At 33.2% G+C, this 21,916-nt stretch overlaps 1 protein-coding gene across 1 annotated transcript in view; it reads left to right on the plus strand.

The window, feature by feature from the left end:
- Positions 1-2,063, plus strand: part of LOC140920469 (uncharacterized) — a 5,931-nt gene extending 3,868 nt beyond the window's left edge. The window contains exon 3 of the mRNA XM_073368750.1: positions 4-2,063. Coding sequence (XP_073224851.1) covers positions 4-2,063 — 2,060 coding nt within the window. The remainder of the gene's footprint in view (positions 1-3) is intronic.
- Positions 2,064-21,916: the final 19,853 nt, after the last annotated feature.

Raw genomic sequence — 21,916 nt, forward strand, 5'->3', positions numbered from 1 at the left:
CAGTAGAAAAATCCCCAACACAATCTGAACCACAAAGACACACGATGCCTACAGTACCAACACCTTCACCACAAAATCCACCAACGACTACTAACCCTTCGACACCCTCAAAATCGGCTTTCTCTTCTGAACCTTTACACTCAACTCCTCCCCATCAAAAACGGAGATCGTTAAATGACATCGTTTCTCTTTCTCCAAACCAAAAGGAACCACTCTCTCAACCAAAATCACCAACTAAACCCATGAGAACCAAAAACACAATCACTATTGCTCAGTTTCTTGCTCGAAAAAATCTCCCAAATCCTCAAAGAAAGAAAACGCTTGCCCCAAAACAAAACCTAAAAACCAGTCAAAAACCAATTTCTCCAGAACAAGAACGTTCTCCAACTGCTCCTCCACAAGAACGTTCACCACCACAAGAACATTCTCCAACTGCCCCTCCACCAAAATCTTCTCCACAAAAGACTTCCAAACGATCTTCCCCTATATCCACATCCTCTGATTCTGAACCATCTCCCCCAACTAAGAAACCAAAACAGAATGCTCCTCCTCTAATCTCCCTTGCAAAATCAAAACTCTTCAATGAAAAATGGGCTCAACGCCCAGTTGGGATAGGAAGAATCTTTGTTTTTGATAATCTGGTTGTGGATGGCAATGCTGTTCAGCACCATACGGATGCTCTTGGATGGACCTCTTTCTTAAAGATCTCTGAATCCTTTTTCCCAGAAGTCGTTCGTGCTTTCTATTGCAATGCCAAAACATTTGCTGACAAATCTCTTTTTATCTCAAAAATAAAGGGAGTAGAAATCAGATTGAATCCAGACATTTTGGCCAACATTCTCCAGCTTCCAACAGAAGGGCCATCTGTCTATGGTGACAACTGGTATGCAGCTCTGGGTCTTAGAAAGACAGATGTGCAAGCTGAGCTATTTGAAGAAAACTCCACACGTTATTTAGCCACTTACTTAAAGCCTATTCCTAAAGTCTTCAACAATATGTGTCAACATACTCTACTTCCACACTGTGGAAGTCATGAGTACGTTTCTGATAATGACGCCTTGCTCATCTATCATCTGTTAAACTGCAAGAGATTGAACTTACCTCATGTTATTCTCCAGCACATGATCTGTGCAGCCCAGAAAGATTACAAAAAGAATATTGTGCCTTATGGCATGGTCCTGACTAAAATCTTCAGGCATTTTGGAGTATCTCTTGCATCTGAAAAATCCTTGATCAAAATTTCCAAGTTTTCCACAAAAAATTTATCTCACATGCGCAACACTGCCTCTGCTCCAACAACTACTCTTCCATCCTGTCCCATCTCTCTCAAAAGGAAGAGATCAGCCGGAAGACGACCTTCCAGAAATTCTATTTCTTTTTCTTCTCCTTCTACTGATCCCAAGGCAATCTCAGACAAAACTCCTACACCAGAACGTTCTCCACCCCCTCCAGAACGTTCTCCAGAACATATCCCATCACATCCCACTCTTTTTGCTCAAACATCTGGCGCTATCCCTTCACATATTCCCTCTTTTTCTCAACCACCTCACTGCCCTACACATGACTTTAGTACTCTCTTATCTAATCCTCTTCTGTCTACCATGTCTCCACTATTTGTTTCACCACAGAAAACCAGTTCTTCCATTTTTGGAATAAGTCAGTTTTTGAACTTTCCCGCTCCTGCTGACCACTCTACCTCATCTGTTGGCCCTCTACCATCCATTTCATCTTCTTTTGCCTCTCTCCCATCCTTATCTGCCATGCCTATACCCTCCAACACAGTTGTCGCTGCCTCTTCTCAACCCTCCGCTCACATTCCCTCCACTGACACCTTAGCGGCACCCTCAAACTCTGATATCATGGCCGCTCTCCAGATCATCATGACAAGACAAATTCAGCATGATCAAGAGACTGCTCTACTCAGAACCTGGATGGCTGATCATCTTGCTCCCAAGCTGGGAATTCCACCTCCGCCTCCACATCCGGTGCCCCCTCCCTCTCAGATCCCTCCTGCTGGAAAATCCTCCTCCTCCGAAGGATCTTCTCCCTCCCTAGCATCTTAGATCTATCCCTTATGTCTTTTTGGATGACAAAGGGGGAGAATTAAGTTAGATTTTCTTTTATTCTGTTACTGCTCTCTTGTTGTAGTTCTGCCTCTTTTGATGTATCTTTACCAATATTAATGAACTTTTGTTATCTTTAATGAAACTCTTTCTGTTTGCATTTAAAAATTTTATTTTAACAAATGCACAAATTGAGGGGGAGCTGTTACAGCTCTTTATATTAGAATCAAATTAAAATCTAAATTAACATGTTTGTCATCATCAAAAAGGGGGAGATTGTTGAGACAAACTCTCTATTTTAAAGTTTTGATGAAAATAAACAAAGGTTAATTAAGAATGTTAATTATGATTCTAAATGTTATGTTAATTTAACTTGTGTTCTTGAGTGGTTTTAATTAAGAGCAGAATCAAGCAAATACAAGAAAAGACAACAACAAGATCATTCTGCATCATAAACAGAGAATGATCTTCAGCTTCACCGAACTATCTATCACAGCATGTTGTTCAAAGTTTATCTACATCGTTAACAAAGAATCTGCTCTGGAAATCATTCATATCTAACAAGTACATGGCAAGGAACAAGTACAAATAATCCAGACTCAAAAAGGACATTTGATCGCAAAGATCAAAGAGTTTAAACATGGACAAAAGTCATGACGGCTTAAGAACTCCAAAATTCAAATGTCAAGAAAACTTGATCAAACTGGGTATATGACAAGACAAGAACAAAGGAAATACAGAACATTCAAAACGGGAACTCCAGAATGATTATTGAAGCTCAAGAACGTTCAAACTGATAAAACCAAGAACGTTAATCATTCTCCGTTTTCTGCACATCAACAGCAGCCTTGCATCCTCTCTGTTTCAGTCTGCAATTCGATTCAAATCTTCTCCAACCTCCTCTAGCTACACTCAAGACTCAAGACAGATAATGTACCATCAAAGATCAATGAAGAAATGTCAAAGAAAGGACAGAAATGCTTTCAATGCTAAAACATCAAAAGTCAAAAAGTTGTTTTCAAAGCAACATTATTTTTATTCTAAAAATAATGTTTTAGTCAAAAAAGCATGGCCTCTCCAACAGCTATTTCGTACATCTCCAGCCTATAAATAGAAGGCCATTATCTCAGTTCTAAGCAAGAAATTCAAGTGCCAAGTAATCAACATTATACAATCACACTTAAGCTTGAAATTCTGAAAAAACAGAGGAAACATTACCTTCTGCAAATTCGCGAAACAGCCACTGCTGCTCATTCATATATCAGCTGCGAAATTGTCATTAGATACTCTGTAAAGAATCTATTCTCAAACAAGAGTTGAGCAATATCAGATTCTGTCAAATTCAATCATTTGTAAAAACTCAAACTATAAGAGTTTCTTTATAGTTTGTTTAAGATTGCTTCCTATCAAGGTTAGATAGGTGTTGTGATTGCTTTCTGGGTGGAAAGTAATTAAGAAAGAAATAGATCAAGGTTGATTTATTCTAGGTGTTGTAAGATTAAGAAGGTTCTTCATTTTAAACACTTAGTGGAAAATCTCACAGTGTGAGGACTGGACGTAACCCACGTTGGGTGAACCAGGATAAATCTTTGTGTGGTATTCTCTTTCATTTCTCCTTCTTTATTATACTGCATTAATCATTTGAGATAAAGTATAAACTGATTTTCTGCTAATTAAAGAACGTTCTCTGTTTTATAACATAAACCAAGAACGTTCTCCGTTTTTTGTTTTATAACCAAGATCATTCTTGAGTTATTTTCTTAAGTTTTAACAGGAATTTTTAAAAGGCATATTTACAATTCAAACCCCCCTTTCTTGTAAATCGACATTGTTACTTCAATTGGCATCAGAGCTCGGTCTCTAAAAAGTTCAAAAACACCTAACAAGTGTTAGAGAAAAGATCTAGAAGAATGTCGAAAGCAAAATACATTGTTGAAGGAGGATCCTCAAATCGACCTCCATTCTTTGATGGATCAGACTATTATTTTTGGAAAAACAAAATGCAGTTGTTCTTAAAATCTCAGGACACAGGAATGTGGCGCATCATCACAGATGGAGATTTCACACCAAGGGTTGATCAAGATGACTCGAATTCTGCTCTAAAAAAGGAAGCAGATTGGACAGCAGAAGATAAAGCTAAGGTACTCCTAAATTCTAAAGCTCAATTATTCTTATCATGTGCTTTAAGCAGGGAAGAAAGTGAAAGGGTAGATGAATGCATAACTGCAAAAGAAGTCTGGGATACATTGCAAACTCACCATGAAGGAACAAGCCATGTCAAAGAAACAAGGATAGACATTGGTATAAGGAAATTCGAATTGTTTGAAATGCAAGAAGGAGAAACCATTGATGAAATGTACTCAAGATTCACCACAATAGTAAATGAAATGCGCTCTCTTGGCAAAGCCTATACTGTGCAAGAAAGAGTAAGAAAAATCATGAGGTGTCTCCCAATCATTTGGAGACCAATGGTGACAGCTATAAGTCAAGCCAAGAACCTTGAGTCACTGCCTCTGGAAGAACTAATTGGAACTCTAAGAGCTCATGAGATAGTATTGCAAGAAGACAAACCAGTCAAGAAAGGAAAGGCAATAGCACTGAAAGTCTCTCCGTTTTCTGTTTCATAACCAAGATCATTCTTGAGTTATTTTCTTAAGTTTTAACAGGAATTTTTAAAAAGGCATATTTACAATTCAAACCCCTCTTTCTTGTAAATCGACATTGTTACTTCAAGCATCTTGTAATTATGAGTTTTTATTTGCAAAACAAGATATTTTAATATGTTTGGGTCTTTTAAAGATAATGAAAAATCTGGATAACATTCAAAAGAAATTGGTCCTTGACATAAACTAGATTCAATTGAACTTATAATTGAATCTTGGAAACTCAAGAACTTGCATCCCGTAAGACACAAAGGATTGATGTGTTTAGTCCTTCCCTAATTAAAGGTTTGATGCCAACCTGGACAACACTCTTGTCACGATGTTTTTGTAGAGTTTTTTTAGAAATAAGATGTATAGTCTCAAAAGGGTTAGATAAAGGGACATCTCTTTCTTATGATTTGATTATAAAATCAGTTTTGAGAAGATTTTTGAAAAAACCAGATTCATAAACCTGATCCTTTTTAATTTTTGGGATTTGCCAATTATTAATGGATTTTTGAAAATCTTTAATATTAATTTCTTCACTATTGATAGGTTCCTTTTCTCCTGAGTAGTTTTGGGTAGAAGAACTTGAAAAAGAAGAAGTTCTACAAAATAAGTTACTCATATTAAAAAAAAAAAATCTTTTCAAATTGAAAAAACTTTCAAAGGATTCATTGCACTAAATGCATGTTTCTTAGGTCGGCTAAAGACGAGACTTACTACCTAGAAACTATCATTTTCCAAATTAAATTGTCAATTTTTTTAAAATATTTATAACCAATTTTATATAACTTATTTCCCCTAAGTCTGATACCAAAACCGCCCGTGGAACGTAAGAGGTATGCAACATGCAAAAGATTTCAGATGCACCAGATCAACCTGAGCTGCAAGTGGAGAGCATACTTAATGCAAACAATAGATTATTATTAATAAAAACTATTTAATTTAAAATAGAAAATCAGAGGAGAATTAAGTTATATGGGTTTAATATTTGTAATTAGTTCAAAAATTTGGAAAATATTACTTTGTAATTTAATAGATAAGAAATAATATATAATACATATCATTCTAATATATATATCAACAGAATGAAACAATTTTAATTAGATAAAACTAAACTCTTCTTTGCTGTGGACTCCAACACTCTAACTCCAAATATTTTCTTCTTAACATATCTCCCCATTTCTATCTCTCTCTCGTTCACTCCCTCGTAAACACAAACACACACACTCCCATACTTTTGTTTAGATATTGTCGCAAACCTTTTGCTTACCATTTCTATCTCTTTAAGAAGACGTTTTAAATATTCTCCTTGATGCAAGTCAAAGTTTTAATGTGAAAATGTTAATGTTCAATGTGTTTTGAGAAATGTTACTATAATTTAGAAATGAGCAAGTCAATTTTTTTTTTGAGAACCGAGAAATGTTACTTTAATTCAAAAGTGAGCATGTTAAAGTTTAAAAGTTTTTATGTTCATTGTTGTTAATGTTCATGTCTTGAATATGGTTTAAAAACATGACGAGTTATTAATAATAGTGTTGCATATTTAGGTAGGTGATATTATGACTTTGAAGATAAATCGACTCACTTATTTTGGGAAAATAATTGATTACTTATTTTGTTTTGTAATGTAACTGGTGGAGAATTGAATAAAAAATTTATGTTTGATTGATACTATGGTATATATCTATACAACTCTTTTTATCATTACCAGTGAAGATTTAAATAGGGTCAAATGAAAAAATATTATAGGGGGATTAAATTAAATATAGTGGAACAAAAATTCGAATAAATCAATTGTATGGACTAAATACTAAATTTAAAATTTTATGAAGAGTAAAAACATATTTTATTCTTTATAATAATATATTTATGATAATTTTTATTTTTCAATCACTGGTAGAAGAAAACATGTTTGCGAACTAATTTTAAAATATTTTCTTTTTATCAATTTCAAAAACAATGTTCATGAAATACAAAAATAAAATAAAAATTGTTTGCATTATAAATCTATTTTAGAGGCTTAATTCCTTATATTTATTAAATGCTATTTGAACGCTTAAAAGAATATATGCAATTAGAACGCTTCAAAGAATATAATTTTAAAATCTAATAATAACTAATTTATTCTTCTGTTAGGAATAATTAATATATTATATCAGTTAGGGACCGATAAACTATTATCTTTTTATAAGTTGACTGCTATTTTTTTGGGTAGGGTATATTGATATACAAATATAATGAAAACAATAGATTATTATTGATATAAACAATTTCATTTGAAATAGGAAAATCAGAGGAGAGATTAATTTATAAGGGTTCTAAACGTGTAATTAGTTCAAAAATTTAGAAAATGTTAATTTATATAATTTAATAGATGAGACAAAATATATCTATGTAACACCTCAAATTTTATAATAAACTATTTAATTAATTAAAATATCATTTTATCGAGTTATTTTGATATTTGAAGTGTTTTAATATATATGTTGTTAAATATTATGATTAATTTTCTTTATATGTGTATTTGTTATCACGTAAAGATCTTATAGATATTTGATTTAGTGGATAAAATTATGTTTGTTTATTCATTTATGTTAAGGGAAAAATTATAATATGTTAAAATGAATATTTTGGAGGAAATAATTCTAGTGTGGAAGAGTAAAATAAATTATTTATTAATGAAGTACTTTTAAAAATACTAGAAAATGGATTTTGGACTCGACAACTATTTACACTCATATATTATACTTCTGCAAATTTGTAAGTTGCTTATTGCACCCTCATTTTTGCCTTAGACACAGACTGAAAAAATAAATAATAATAATAATAATAATAATAATAATAATAATAATAATAATAATAATAATAATAATAATAATAATAATAATAATAATGAACAAAAATAAGGAAAAAGAAAAATCGATAACATGTTTCCATCTTCTTCTTCGGACTTAATGTCGCCACTTACAAAACTGTTTTATTGGGTGTCGTGAAAAACTGAACATATTCATGATCGTCGTGATCTCCTCTTTCATTATCAACCTAAATTAGAAATTGAAATGCTCATTCTTTTTTATCAAAAATCACACCTGCACCTTTTGATCAAGATGCCGACCACGACGACTGCCACCAACGAAAACTGAAACCATATATGAACACCATGCAACACTATCTTCCATTACCTATGCTTAAAATGACCAACCGTTACACTTTAGAAAAATAGGTTTCCACCATTGTCGCGGCTGTTTTCTCGAATTTTGGCCAACACATTCATCATCCTGAAAAACTGACATCGTTTTTAGATTTCGCTCGTCGAAACCTTCAAGAAACACTACTCATTTGCTTGTTTCAGTAAAATTGACATCAAACCTTTTTGATGCTCTAGCGTGTGAGTGAGGTCTTTTCTAATAACATGTTTTACAATATTTTGAATATGTTTCTTCTCCTAATATTTTTATTAATTATGTAACACTAATTTTTATGCTCTGCTTAAATTATCAATCATGTTACATTGTGTAACATCCCACTTTTTCGAGACATTAACTAACGAAATTCTAAACGTAAAGATACATATTCATTTTTTATTTTATTTTTTTATATATAAGATTATATTAAATACTCATTTACTTTAAAATCAATTAACAAATCTTTCAATTGTATTTTCAAAATAATGAATGAGAATATTCACAATTACAAAAAGTAAATATAACACGTAAAACAAAAAAAAAACTTCTAAAGCCAAAATACTTGGTATTTTACTAATCAAAAATAAATCATAGTTGGTCATAACTTTATACGCTTGTGGAAAACTCTCCCAACAATTCTAACACCAATACAAAAGTATCTCGAAGCCTTCAACTACATGTTATTGTGCTTCCTTGCATTTCTCCTACTAGATTGGACGTGATATTATTCGCTCAAGTAACACTATATGTGACTTCCTGTCAAAAGTAAGGGTCATCTCCAAATAACAAACACAGAGAAAATAAACATGCATATATTGTTGTTATAGCAAAAATATAAATAAATCATATACTTCATTTAACAATTAAATCACAAAGCAACAAAGATACAAATCAACCAAAATGCACAAATCCTATTTGTTAGACTATATTTCAATGCATGATTCCAAAATATCACCACCTTGTAGAGCAAAGAGTCCCACCTTTGGACAATGTCCCACCGTTGGACAAATGCTCTTCAGAGTCTCATGTTCAGTACTCCGCCATTGAGTATTTATCTGAATCACGTTGTCTTCTCAAAGAACTATCGTCACGTACTCACAACTAGGTCCACACCACCAATGCATGCATAAATGCAATCATCATTAGTTAGTAACAAAATAGATCACTCAACCAGAGCGTCCAAAATCATTCAACTTTGTTCTAAATCAAACTAGTTTAGACATAAAGTCATCACTTAAATAATCACCTGATACCGATCAAAATAAGCAAATTACTTAATCTCATAATATCACTCATAAACATATAATTTATATAACACATATTTTGAAGATAATTCATAAATTGAACCAATATATAGCATCACATTCCATTTATCACATATAATTCAAGTAAGAAAGAGAATGGAGTGATGCCCTCACCGTCATGAGTGTCGTTATTAAGGTTCCTATGCAACAGTCTTTGCTCCAAAAACTTTATACCTTCATAAACTAATTTACTACTCACTTAGTGTCAAAACTCATCAATCTCTAATTCCTACTCAAGGTTTGGTGTTGGCTTAAGGTTTGAAGACACACCATTTCTTCATCTATCTCTCAAATTAGCAAGCACACAAAAAAATAACAATAAAAAGAGATTTTGAGTATATATTTGGCACAAGTGTCTCATTGCAAATCCAATAAAATAAAAGAAAAATCTCATTTTTTAAATATTTCTTTTGGAGCAAAATTCTAATATAAGAAACATCAAGGATCCGTAAAACTTCCATAGTCCACTTCCAAAAATTTAAGAATAAAATTTGATAGATTTCAACACAAAATTCATTTTAATTATTACAAAACCAATTAACAACTCTATCATAAAATTATTTTTATTTTATAAATCAACACAACATCCACACAATTGTCTTACAAAAATAATAACTTTAACCTTATAAAAAAAATAATTATAACAACAACTCTCAGCACATTTATGATTTCTAGAAAAATTATTATTTTTAACATCAATAAGGTTTCTAAATATTTCTTCAACACTCAAACAATCACAATATAAAATTTTAACAAAATAAAAATTGAGCCTGTAGCCAATAACTACTTCGATTGATTAAAACACGATCTAACTTTTATAAGGATTTCTATTGGAAGAAAATTATTTTTCGAAATAGATAAACATTTTCTCTAATCAAAATAGGTTTCTATATCAATATCATAAGAAAATCAAGAACAATTCTAAGAAAATAAATTGCATAACAAATTTTTGCTTTTAAACTAAAAACGATTTCTTATACAATCATAATAATATCAAACACCATTTTCAAAATTATTGATCATCATAAAGCCATTTACTAAATAACAATTTTTGATCAGTAACAATTTTACCATAAAAATCAATATTTTAATTTATAAACATAAATTTTGTATCAAAAATCATCGTTTCAATATCAGAGAAAGAAATTAAAAATATGAATACATTATATTAATAAATCAAGTTCAAATGTAGAGATAATATACAAAAATTTGAATGGAGTCGGAGCAAGCTCCTTTACACAACCGTTGACCACCAAAATAGATTTTTCTATTTTTTTGTTATCAAGCCGCCTCTATTTTCTTTCCTTTTCTTCACCTAAGTATTTTTTTTTTCTTCTTGTTAACCTAACTTAATAACTAACTAGAGATTTATATGACTTTTCTCACTAACTAACATTTGGGTGATTGACTAATCTAAAATATCTTTATTGTTTTTGTTTTCTAGAAATAGTTAAATGGTGTCATTATTATAAGTATTTTTTTTCAAATATTTAACAAAATGTTCAGTCAAATTAAATAAATCATGTCAAACACATAAATACTTTTCAAAATTAATACTTGAATAAGGAATAAAATAATAACAACTACATTATAAATTATTGAAAATAAATAAAAATATATTTCACACACTACTTATAATAGAAAAAAATGCGGGTCTTACACATTGACTTTGAAAATTTGATGCTTTTGGGCTTGTTCGTTGCGTGTTGCTGACATGTGACGTTTCTAAAAATTATTATGATACTTATATCATACTAAAACGTCAAATTGAGGTAAGGATTATGAGAGCCTTTTAATTCATGAGTATAATATATTGTGAGATGAACGGAAAAGTCGTATTTTTCAACGATTCATTCGAAGCTCATTACATACGACAATAATCATTTGAGATATAAATTAATTAATGTGAAAATATGAAAATTGTGAGATTAAATTGAAAAATAGAAATATTTATAAGGTATTGATTGATTTAATTTTCGATAATTATGTAGTATTTGATATTATTGTGATGTTGGATGTTGAATAAATTTTGTGCATATGTTTGATTAAACGATAATATTGAGATGATATCAAATTATGATGAAAATATTGAATTAACCCAATAGTTGATGAAATAGTGGTGATTTCAACTTGTGCTTGAGATAATGCTCTTAATGGAGTATCTTATGCAAGGAGAGGAGAAACTAGATGTTAGGGATCCTTGAAGTGTAGATTATATTGTCATCATTTAGGTATTTTTCGTCCTCCCTAGGCTTATTCTTTTTCAATTAGGGTTTTTAACTAATCTTGTACAACCAATAGGTGCTTTAGTGTCATTGGATTAACATTCAGGTCATTTTCGTCCTCCCTAGGCTTATTCTTGTCCAATTAAGGTTTTTAACCAATCTTGTGCATCCAATAAGTTCATTAATGTCATTGGATTAACATTTAGGTCATTTTCGTGCTCCCTAGGCTTATACTAACCCAATTAGAGTTTTTAAACAATCTTGTGCATCCAATAGGTGTGTTTGTGTCATTGGATTAACATTTCAGATATTTTCGTCCTCCCTAGGCTTATTCTTGTCCAATTAAAGTTTTTAACCAATCTTGTGCATCCAATAAGTTCATTTATCTCATTGGATTAACATTTCAGATATTTTCGTCCTCCCTAGGCTTATTCTTGTCCAATTAAAGTTTTTAACCAATCTTGTGCATCCAATAAGTTCATTTGTGCCATTGGATGAACATTTAAGTCATTTTCGTCCTCCCGAGGTTTATTCTAGTCCAATTAGGGTTTTTAACCAATCTTGTGCATCCAATAGGTGTGTAAGTGTCATTGGATGAACATTTAAGTCATTTTCGTCCTCCCAAGGTTTATTCTAGTCCGATTAGGGTTTTTAACCAATCTTGTGCATCCAATAAGTTCATTTATCTCATTGGATTAACATTTAGGTCATTTTCGTCCTCCCTAGCCTTATTCTTGTCCAATTAGGGTTTTTAACCAATCTTGTGCATCCAATAGGTGTGTAAGTGTCATTGGATGAACATTTAGGTCATTTTCGTCCTCCCGAGGTTTATTCTAGTCCAATTAGGGGTTTTAACCATTCTTGTGCAACCAATAGGTGTGTTTGTGTCATTAGATGAACATTTAGCTACTTTTCATCCTCGTTAGGCTTATTCTTGTCCAATTAGGATTTTAACCAATCGTGTGTATCCAATAAGTTCATTTGTGTCATTGGATGAACATTTACGTCATTTTCATCTACCCTAGGTCTATTCTAGACCAATTAGGGTTTTTAACCAATCTTGTGCATCCAATAGGTGTGTTTGTGTCATTGGATGAACATTTAGATCATTTTCGTTCTCCCTAGGCTTATTCTAGTCCAATTAGGGTTTTTAACCAATCTTGTGCATCCAATAGGTGTGTTTGTGTCATTGGATGAACATTTAGATCATTTTCGTTCTCCCTAGGCTTATTCTAGTCCAATTAGGGTTTTTAACCAATCTTGTGCATCCAATAAGTTCATTTGTGTCATTGAATGAACATTTAGGTCATTTTCATCCTCCCTAGGCTTATTCTTGTCCAATTAGGGTTTTTAACAATCTTGTGCTTCCAATAGGTGTGTTTGTTTCATTGGATTAACATTTAGGTCATTTTCGTCCTCCATAGGTTTATTCTTGTCCAATTAGGGCTTTTAACCAATCTTGTGCATCCAATAAGTTCATTTGTGTCACTAGATTAACATTTAGATCATTTTCGTCTTCCCTAGGTTTATTATTGTCCAATTAGGGTTTCTAATCAATCTTGTGCATACAATAGGTGTGTTTGTGTAATTGGATGAACATTTAGGTCATTTTCGTCCTCCCTAGGCTTATTCTTGTCCAATTAGGATTTTTAACCGATCTTGTGCATCCAATAAGTTCATTTATCTCATTGGATTAACATTTAGGCCATTTTCGTCCTCCCTAGCCTTATTCTTGTCCAATTAGGATTTTTAACCGATCTTGTGCATCCAATAAGTTCATTTGTGTCATTGAATGAACATTTAGGTCATTTTCATCCTCCCTAGGCTTATTCTTGTCCAATTAAGGTTTTTAACCAATCTTGTGCATCCAATAAGTTCATTAATGTCATTGGTTTAACATTTAGGTCTTTTTCATCCTCCCTTGGCTTATTCTTGTCCATTTAGGGTTTTTAAACAATCTTGTGCATCCAATAGGTGTGTTTTAGTCATTGGATGAACATTTAGGTCATTTTCGTCAACCCTAGGTTTATTCTAGTCCAATTAGGGTTTTTGACCAATCTTGTGTATCCAATAGGTTTGTTTGTGTCATAGGATGAACATTTAGGTCATTTTCATCCTCCCTAGCTTTATACTAGTCAAATTAAGGATTTTAACCAATCTTGTGCATCCAATAAGTTCATTTTTGTCATTGGATTAACATTTAGGTCATTTTCATCCTCCCTAGGCTTATTCTTGTCCAATTAGGGTTTTTAAACAATCTTGTGCATCCAATTGGTGTGTTTGTGTCATTGGATGAACATTTAAGTCATTTTCATCCTCCCAAGGCTTATTCTTTTTTTAATTAGGATTTTTAACCAATCTTGTTCATCCAATAGGTGTGTTTGTGTCATTGGATGAACATTTAGGTCATTTTCGTCCTCCCTAGGCTTATTCTTGTCCAATTAAAGTTTTTAACCAATCTTGTGTATCCAATAGGTGTGTATGTGTCATTGGATGAATGTTTAAGTCATTTCCGTCCTCCCTAGGCTTATTATTGTCCAATTAGGGTTTTTAACAAATCTTGTGCATCCAATAGGTGTGTTTGTGTCATTGGATGAACATTTAGGTCATTTTCGTCCTCTTTAGGTTTATTATTGTCCAATTAGGGTTTTTAACCAATCTTGTGCATCCAATTGGTGTCATTGTGTCATTGGATGAACATTTAGGTCATTTTCGTCTTCCCTAGGCTTATTATTGTCCAATTAGTGTTTTTAACTAATCTTGTGCAACCAATAAGTTCATTTGTTACATTGGATGAACATTTAGGTCATTTTCGTCATCCCATAGGCTTCTTCTTGTCTAATTAGGGTTTTTAACCAATCTTGTGCATCCAATAAGTTCATATGTATCATTGGATTAATGTTTAGGTCATTTTCATAATCCCTAGGTTTATTCTAGTCCAATTAGGGGTTTTAACCAATCTTGTGCATCCAATAGGTCTGTTTGTGTCATTGGATGAACATTTAGGCCATTTTGGTCCTCCCGAGGCTTATTATTGTCCAATTAGGGGTTTTAACCAATGTTGTGCATCAATAAGTTCATTTGTTACATTGGATGAACAATTCGGTCATTTTCGTCCTCCTTAGGGTTATTCTTGTCAAATTAGGGTGTTTAACCAATCTTGTTCATCTAATAGGTGTGTTTGTGTCATTGGATGAACATTTAGGTCATTTTTGTCCTCCACAAGCTTATTCTTGTCCAATTAAGGTTTTTAACCAATCTTGTGCATCTAACAAGTTCATTTATGTCATTGGATTAACATTTAGGTTATTTTCGTACTCCCTAGGCTTATTCTTGTCCAATTAGGGTTTTTAAACAATTTTGTGCATCTAATAAGTTCATTTGGGTCATTGGATGAACATTAAGGTCATTTTCGTCTTCTTTAGGTTTATTCTAGTCCAATTAGAATTTTTAACCAATCTTGTGAATGCAATAAGTTCTTTTGTGTCATTGGATGAATATTTAGGTCATTTTCGTCCTCCCTAGCCTTATTCTTGTCCAACTATGGTTTTTAACCAATCTTGTGCATCCAATAAGTTCATTTATGTCATTGGATTAACATTTAGGTCATTTTGTCATTGGATGAACATTTAAGTCATTTTCGTCCTCCTAACCGATCTTGTGGATCCAATAAGTTCATTTGTGTCATTCGATGAACATTTAGGTCATTTTTATCCTCCCTAGGCTTATTCTTGTCTAATTAGGGTTTTTAAACAATCTTGTGCATCCAATAAGTTCATTTGTGTCATTGAATGAACATTTAGGTCATTTTTATCCTCCCTAGGCTTATTCTTGTCTAATTAGGGTTTTTAACCTATCTTGTGCTTCCAATAGGTGTGTTTCTGTCATTGGATTAACATTTAGATCATTTTCGTCCTCCATAGGCTTATTCTTGTCCAATTAGGATTTTTAACCAATCTTGTGCACCCAATAAATGTGTTTGTGTCATTGGATGAACATTTAGGTCATTTTCGTCCTCCCTAGCCTTATTCTTGTCCAATTAGGGTTTTTAACCAATCTTGTGCATCCAATCAGTTCATATATGTCATTGGATTAACATTTAGATCATTTTCGTCCTCCATAGGCTTATTCTTGTCCAATTAGGATTTTTAACAAATCTTGTGCATCAAATAAGTTCATTTGTGTCACTAGAATAACATTTAGGTCATTTTCGTCCTCCCTAGGTTTATTCTTTTCCAATTAGGGTTTTTACCAATCTTGGTAATCCAAAAGGTGTGTTTGTGTCATTGGATGAACATTTAAGTCATTTTCGTCCTCCCTAGGCTTATTCTTGTCCAATTAGGATTTTTAAACAATCAATCTTGTGCATCCAATAAGTTCATTTGTGTCATTGGATGAACATCTAGGTCATTTTCGTCCTCCCTAGCCTTATTCTTGTCCAATTAGGATTTTTAAACAATCAATCTTGTGCATCCAATAAGTTCATTTGTGTCATTGGATGAACATCTAGGTCATTTTCGTCCTCCCTAGCCTTATTCTTGTCCAATTAGGATTTTTAAACAATCAATCTTGTGCATCCAATAGGTGTGTTTTAGTCATTGGATGAACATTTAAGTCATTTTCGTCCTCCCTAGGCTTATTCTTTTCCAATTAGGGTTTTTAAACAATCTTGTGCAACCAATCGGTGTGTTTGTGTCATTGGATGAACTTTTAGATCATTTTCGTCCTCCGTTGGCTTATTCTTGTCCAAATAGGGTTTTTTACCATTCTTGTGCATCCAATAAGTATATTTGTGTCCTTGGATGAACATTTAGGTCATTTTCGTCCTCCATAGGTTTATTCTAGTCCAGTTAGGGTTTTTAACCAATCTTATGCATCGAATAGGTGTGTATGTGTCATTGGATGAACATTTAGGTCATTTTCGCCCAACCTAGGCTTATTCTTGTCCAATTAGGGATTTTAATCAATCGTGTGCATCCAATAGGTGCGTTTGTGTCATTGGATGAACATTTAGGTTATTTTCGTCCTCCGTAAGTTTATTCTAGTCCTATAGGGTTTTTAACCAAGTCTTGTGCATCCAATCGGTTTGTTTGTGTCATTGGATGAACATTTATGTAATTTTCGTCCACCTTAGGCTTATACTTTTCTAATTAGGGTTTTTAAACAATCTTGTGCATCCAATAGGTGTGTTTGTGTCATTGGATGAACATTTAGGTCATTTTCGTCCTCCCTATGTTTATTCTAGTCCAATTAGGGTTTCTAACCAATCTTGTGTATCCAATAGGTGTGTTTGTGTCATTGGATGAACACTTACAGTCATTTTCGTCCTTCCTAGGTTTATTCTAGTCCAAATAGGAATTTTAAACAATCTTGTGCATCCAATAGGTGTTTTTGTGTCATTGGATGAACATTTATCTCATTTTCGTCCTCCTTAGGCTTATTCTTATCCAATTAGGATTTCAACCAATCTTGTGCATCCAATAGGTGTGTTTGTGTCACTGGATTAACATTTAAGACATTTTCGTCTTCCCTAGGTTTATTGTTGTCAAATTAGGGTTTTTAACCAAATTTGTGCTTGTGATAGGTGTGTTTGTGTCATTGGATTAGCATTTAGCTCATTTTCGTCCTTCCTACGTTTATTCTAGTCCTTTTAGGGTTTTTAACCAAATCTTATACATCCAATCGATGTGTTTGTGTCATTGGATGAACTTTTAGGTCATTTTTGACCTCCGTAGGTTAATTTTTTTCCAATTAGGGTTTTTAGTCAATCTTGCGCATCCAATCGGTTTGTTTGTGTCATTGGATGAACTTTAAGGTTATTTTCGACCGTCGTAGGCTTATTCCTTTCCAATTAGGGTTTTTAACCAATTTTCTGCATCCAATAGGTGTGTTTGTATAATTGGATGAACATTTAGGTCATTTTCGTCCTCCCTAGGCTTATTCTTTTCCAATTAGGGTTTTTAACCAATCTTGTTCATCCAATTGGTGTGTTTGTGTCATTGAATGAACATTTAAGTCATTTTCGTCCTCCCTAGGCTTATTCTTTTCCAATTAGGGTTTTTAACCATTCTTGTTCATCCAATAAGTGTGTTTGTGTCATTGGATGAACATTTAGGTCATTTTCGTCCTCCCTAGGCTTATTCTTTTCCAATTAGGGTTTTTAACCATTCTTGTTCATCCAATAAGTGTGTTTGTGTCATTGGATGAACATTTAGGTCATTTTCGTCCTCCCTAGGCTTATTCTTTTCCAATTAGGGTTTTTAACCATTCTTGTTCATCCAATAAGTGTGTTTGTGTCATTGGATGAACATTTAGGTCATTTACTTCCACCCTAGATTTATTCTTGTCCAATCAGAGTTTTTAAACAATCTTGTGCATCGAATAGGTGTATTTGTGTCATTGGATGAACATTTAGGTCATTTTCGTCCTCCCAAGGTTTATTGTAGTTCAATTAGGATTTTTAACCAACCTTGTATATCCAATAGGTGTGTTTGTGTCATTGGATAAACACTTACTGTCATTTTCGTCCTTCTTGAGTTTATTCTAGTCCAATTAGGATTTTTAAACAATCTTGTGCATCCAATAGGTGTTTCTGTGTCATTGGCTAAACATTTAGCTCATTTTCGTCCTCCTTAGGCTTATTCTTGTCCAATTAGGATTTCAACCAATCTTGTGCATCCAATAGGTGTGTTAGTGTCAATGGATGAACATTTAGGTCATTTTCGTCTTCTCTAAGATTATTCTAGTCCAAATAGGTTTTTAACCAATCTTGTGCATCCAATAGATGAGTATGTGTCATTGGATGAACATTTAGGTCATTCCGTCCTCCCTCGGTTTATTCTAATCCAATTAGGGTTTTTAACCAATGTTGTGCATCCAATAAGTTCGTTTATCTCATTGGATTAACATTTAGGTCATTTTCGTCCTCCCTAGTCTTATTCTTATCCAATTAAGGTTTTTAAACAATCTTGTGCATCCAATACGTGTGTTTGTGTCATTTAGGTCATTTTCGTCCTCCTTAGGCTTATTCTTGTCCAATTAGGATTTTAACCAATCTTATGCATCCAATAATTTCATTTGTGTCATTAGCTGAACATTTAGGTCATTTTCGTCCTATCTATGTTTATTCTAGTCCTATTAGGGTTTTTAACCTAATATTGTGCATCCAATTGGTGTGTTTGTGACATTGGATGAACTTTTAGGTCATATTCGTCTTCAACAGGCTTATTCTTGTCCAATTAGGGTTTTAAACCAATCTTGTGCATCCAATAAGTTCATTTGTGTCATTGGATGAACATTTAGGTCATTTTCGTCCTCCCTAGGTTTATTCTAGTTCAATTAGGGTTTTTAACCAATCTTGTGCATCCAATAAGTTCATTTGTGTCATTGGATGAACATTTAGGTCGTATTCGTCCTCCATAGGTATATTCTAGTCCAATTAGGATTTTTAACCAATGTTGTGCATCCAATAGGTGTGTTTGTCTCATTGGATGAGCATTTTGGTCATTTTTGTCCTCCCCTAGGTTTATTGTAGTCCAATTAGGATTCTTAACCATTCTTGTGCATCCAATAGGTGTGTTTGTGTCATTGGAAGAGCATTTAGCTCATTTTCGTCCTCCCTAGGTTTATTCTAGTTCAATTAGGGTTTTTAACCAATCTTGTTCATCCAATAGGTGTGTTTGTTTCATTGGATGAACATTTAGGTCATTTTCGTCATCCGTAGGCTTATTCTTGTCCAATAAATATTTTTAACCAATTGGGTGCATCCAATAAGTTCATTTATGTCATTGGATTAACATTTAGGACATTTTTGTCTTCCCTAGGTTTATTCTTGTCCAACTAGGGTCTTTAACCAATATTGTGCATCCAATAGGTGTGTTTGTGTCATTGGATTAACATTTAGGTCATTTTCGTTCTCCCTATGCTAATTTTTTCCAATTAGAGTTTTTAACAAATCTTGTGCATCCAATAGGTGTGTTTGGGTCATTGGATGAATATTTAGGTCATTTTTGCCATGCCTAGGCTTATTCTTGTCCAATTATGGTTTCAAACCAATCTTGTGCATCCAATAGGTGGGTTTGTGTCATTGGATGAACATTTATGTCATTCTCGTCCTCCCTATGCTTCTTCTTTTCCAGTTAGGGTTTTTAAACAATCTTGTGCATCCAATAAGTTCATTAATGTCATTGGATTAACATTTAGGTCGTTTTCGTCCGCCCTAGGCTTATTCTTGTCCAATTAGGGTTTTTAAACAATTTTTTGCATCCAATAGGTGTGCTTGTGTCATTGGATGAACATTTAGGTCATTTCCGTTCTTCCTAGGTTTATTCTTGTCCAATTAGGGTTTTAACCAATCTTGTGCATCCAATAGGTGCGTATGTGTCATTGGATGAACATTTAGGTCATTTTCCTCCTCCCGAGGTTTATTCTAGTCCAATTAGGATTTTTTTACCTATCTTGTGCATCCAATAAGTTCATTTATGTCATTGGATTATCATTTGGGTCTTTTTCGTCCTCCCTAGGATTTTTCTTGTCCAAATAGGGTTTTTAAACAATCTTGTGCATCCAATAGGTGTGTTTGTGTCATTGGATGAACATTTAGGTCATTTTCGTCCTCCCTAGGTTTACTCTAGTCCAATTATGGTTTTTAACCAAACTTGTGCATCCAATAGGTGTTTTTGTGTCATTGGATGAACATTTAGCTACTTTTCGTCCTCGTTAGGCTTATTCTCTTGTCCAATTACGATTTTAATCAGACGTGTGTTTCTAATAAGTTCATTTGTGTCATTGGATGAACATTTAGGTCATTTTCGTCTTACCTAGGTTTATTCTAGACCACTTAGGGTTTTTAATCAATCTTGTGCATCCAATACGTGTGTTTGTGTCATTGGATGAGCATTTTGGTCATTTTCGCCTTCCCTAGGCTTATTCTTTTCCAATTCGGGTTTTTCACCAGTCTTGTTCATCCAATAGGTGTGTTAGTGTCAATGGATTAACATTTAGGTCATTTTCGTCCTCCCGAGGCTTATTCTTGTCCAATTAAGCTTTTTAACCAATCTTGTAGATCATATAAGTTCATTTATGTCATTGGATTAACATTTAGTTCATTTTTGTCCTCCCTAGGCTTATTCTTGTCCAATTAGGGTTCTTAAACAATCTTGTGCATCCAATAGGTGTGTTTGTGTCATTGGATGAACATTTAGGTCATTTTCGTCCTCCCAAGGCTTATTCTTTTCCAATTAGGGTTTTTAACCAATCTTGTTCATCCAATAGGTGTGTTTGTGTCATTGGATGAACATTTAGGTCATTTTCTTCCACCCTAGATTTATTCTTGTCCAAGTACAGTTTTTAAACAATCTTGGGCATCCAATAGGTGTATTTGTGTCATTGGATGAACATTTATGTCATTTTAGTCCTCCCTAGGTTTATTCTAGTTCAATTAGGATTTTTAACCAATCTTTTATATCCAATAGGTGTGTTTGTGTCATTGGATGAACACTTACTGTCATTTTTGTCCTTCCTGAGTTTATTCTAGTCCAATTAGGATTTTTAAACAATCTTGTGCATCCAATAGGTGTTTGTGTCAATGGATTAACATTTATGTCATTTTCGTCCTCCCTTGGTTTATTCTTGTCCAACTAGGGTTTTTAAAAAATCTTGTGCTTCCAATCGGTGTGTTTGTGTCATTGGATTAACATTTGAATCATTTTCTTCCTCCATATGCTTATTGTTGTCCAATTAGGGTTTTTAACCAAACTTGTGCATCCAATAATTTCATTTGTGTCACTGGATTAACATTTAGGACATTTTCGTCTTCCCTAGGTTTATTCTTGTCCAAATAGGTTTTTTATCCAAATTTGTGCATCCAATAGGTGTGTTTGTGTCATTAGATGAACATTTAGCTCATTTTCGTCCTCCTTAGGCTTATTCTTGTCCAATTAGGATTTCAACCAATCTTGTGCATCCAATAGGTGTGTTAGTGACACTGGATTAACATTTAGGTCATTTTCGTCCTCCTTATGTTTATTCTTGTCCAACTAGGGTTTTTAACAAATCTTGTGCTTCCAATAGGAGTGTTGTATCATTGGATTAACATTTAAGTCAATTTCGTCCTCCATAGGCTTATCTTGTCCAATTAGGGTTTTTAACCAAACGTGTGCATCCAATAAGTTCATTTGTGTCACTAGATTAACATTTAGGACATTTTCGTCTTCCCTAGGTTTATTTTTGTCCAATTAAGGTTTTTAACCAAAATTGTGCATCCAATAGGTGTGTTTGTGTCATTGGATGAACATTTAGGTCATTTTCGTCCTCCCTAGGCTAATTTTTTCCAATTAGAGTTTTTAACCAATCTTGTGCATCCAACAGGTGTGTTTGTGTCTTTTAGGTCATTTTCGTCCTCCTTAAGCTTATTCTTGTCCAATTACGATTTTAACCAATCTTGTGCATCCAATAACTTCATTTGTGTCATTGGATGAACATTTAGGTCAT

This window comes from Cicer arietinum, chromosome 5 (assembly GCF_000331145.2).
Source record: "Cicer arietinum cultivar CDC Frontier isolate Library 1 chromosome 5, Cicar.CDCFrontier_v2.0, whole genome shotgun sequence".
In the NCBI taxonomy this organism is placed as follows: Eukaryota; Viridiplantae; Streptophyta; class Magnoliopsida; order Fabales; family Fabaceae; genus Cicer; species Cicer arietinum.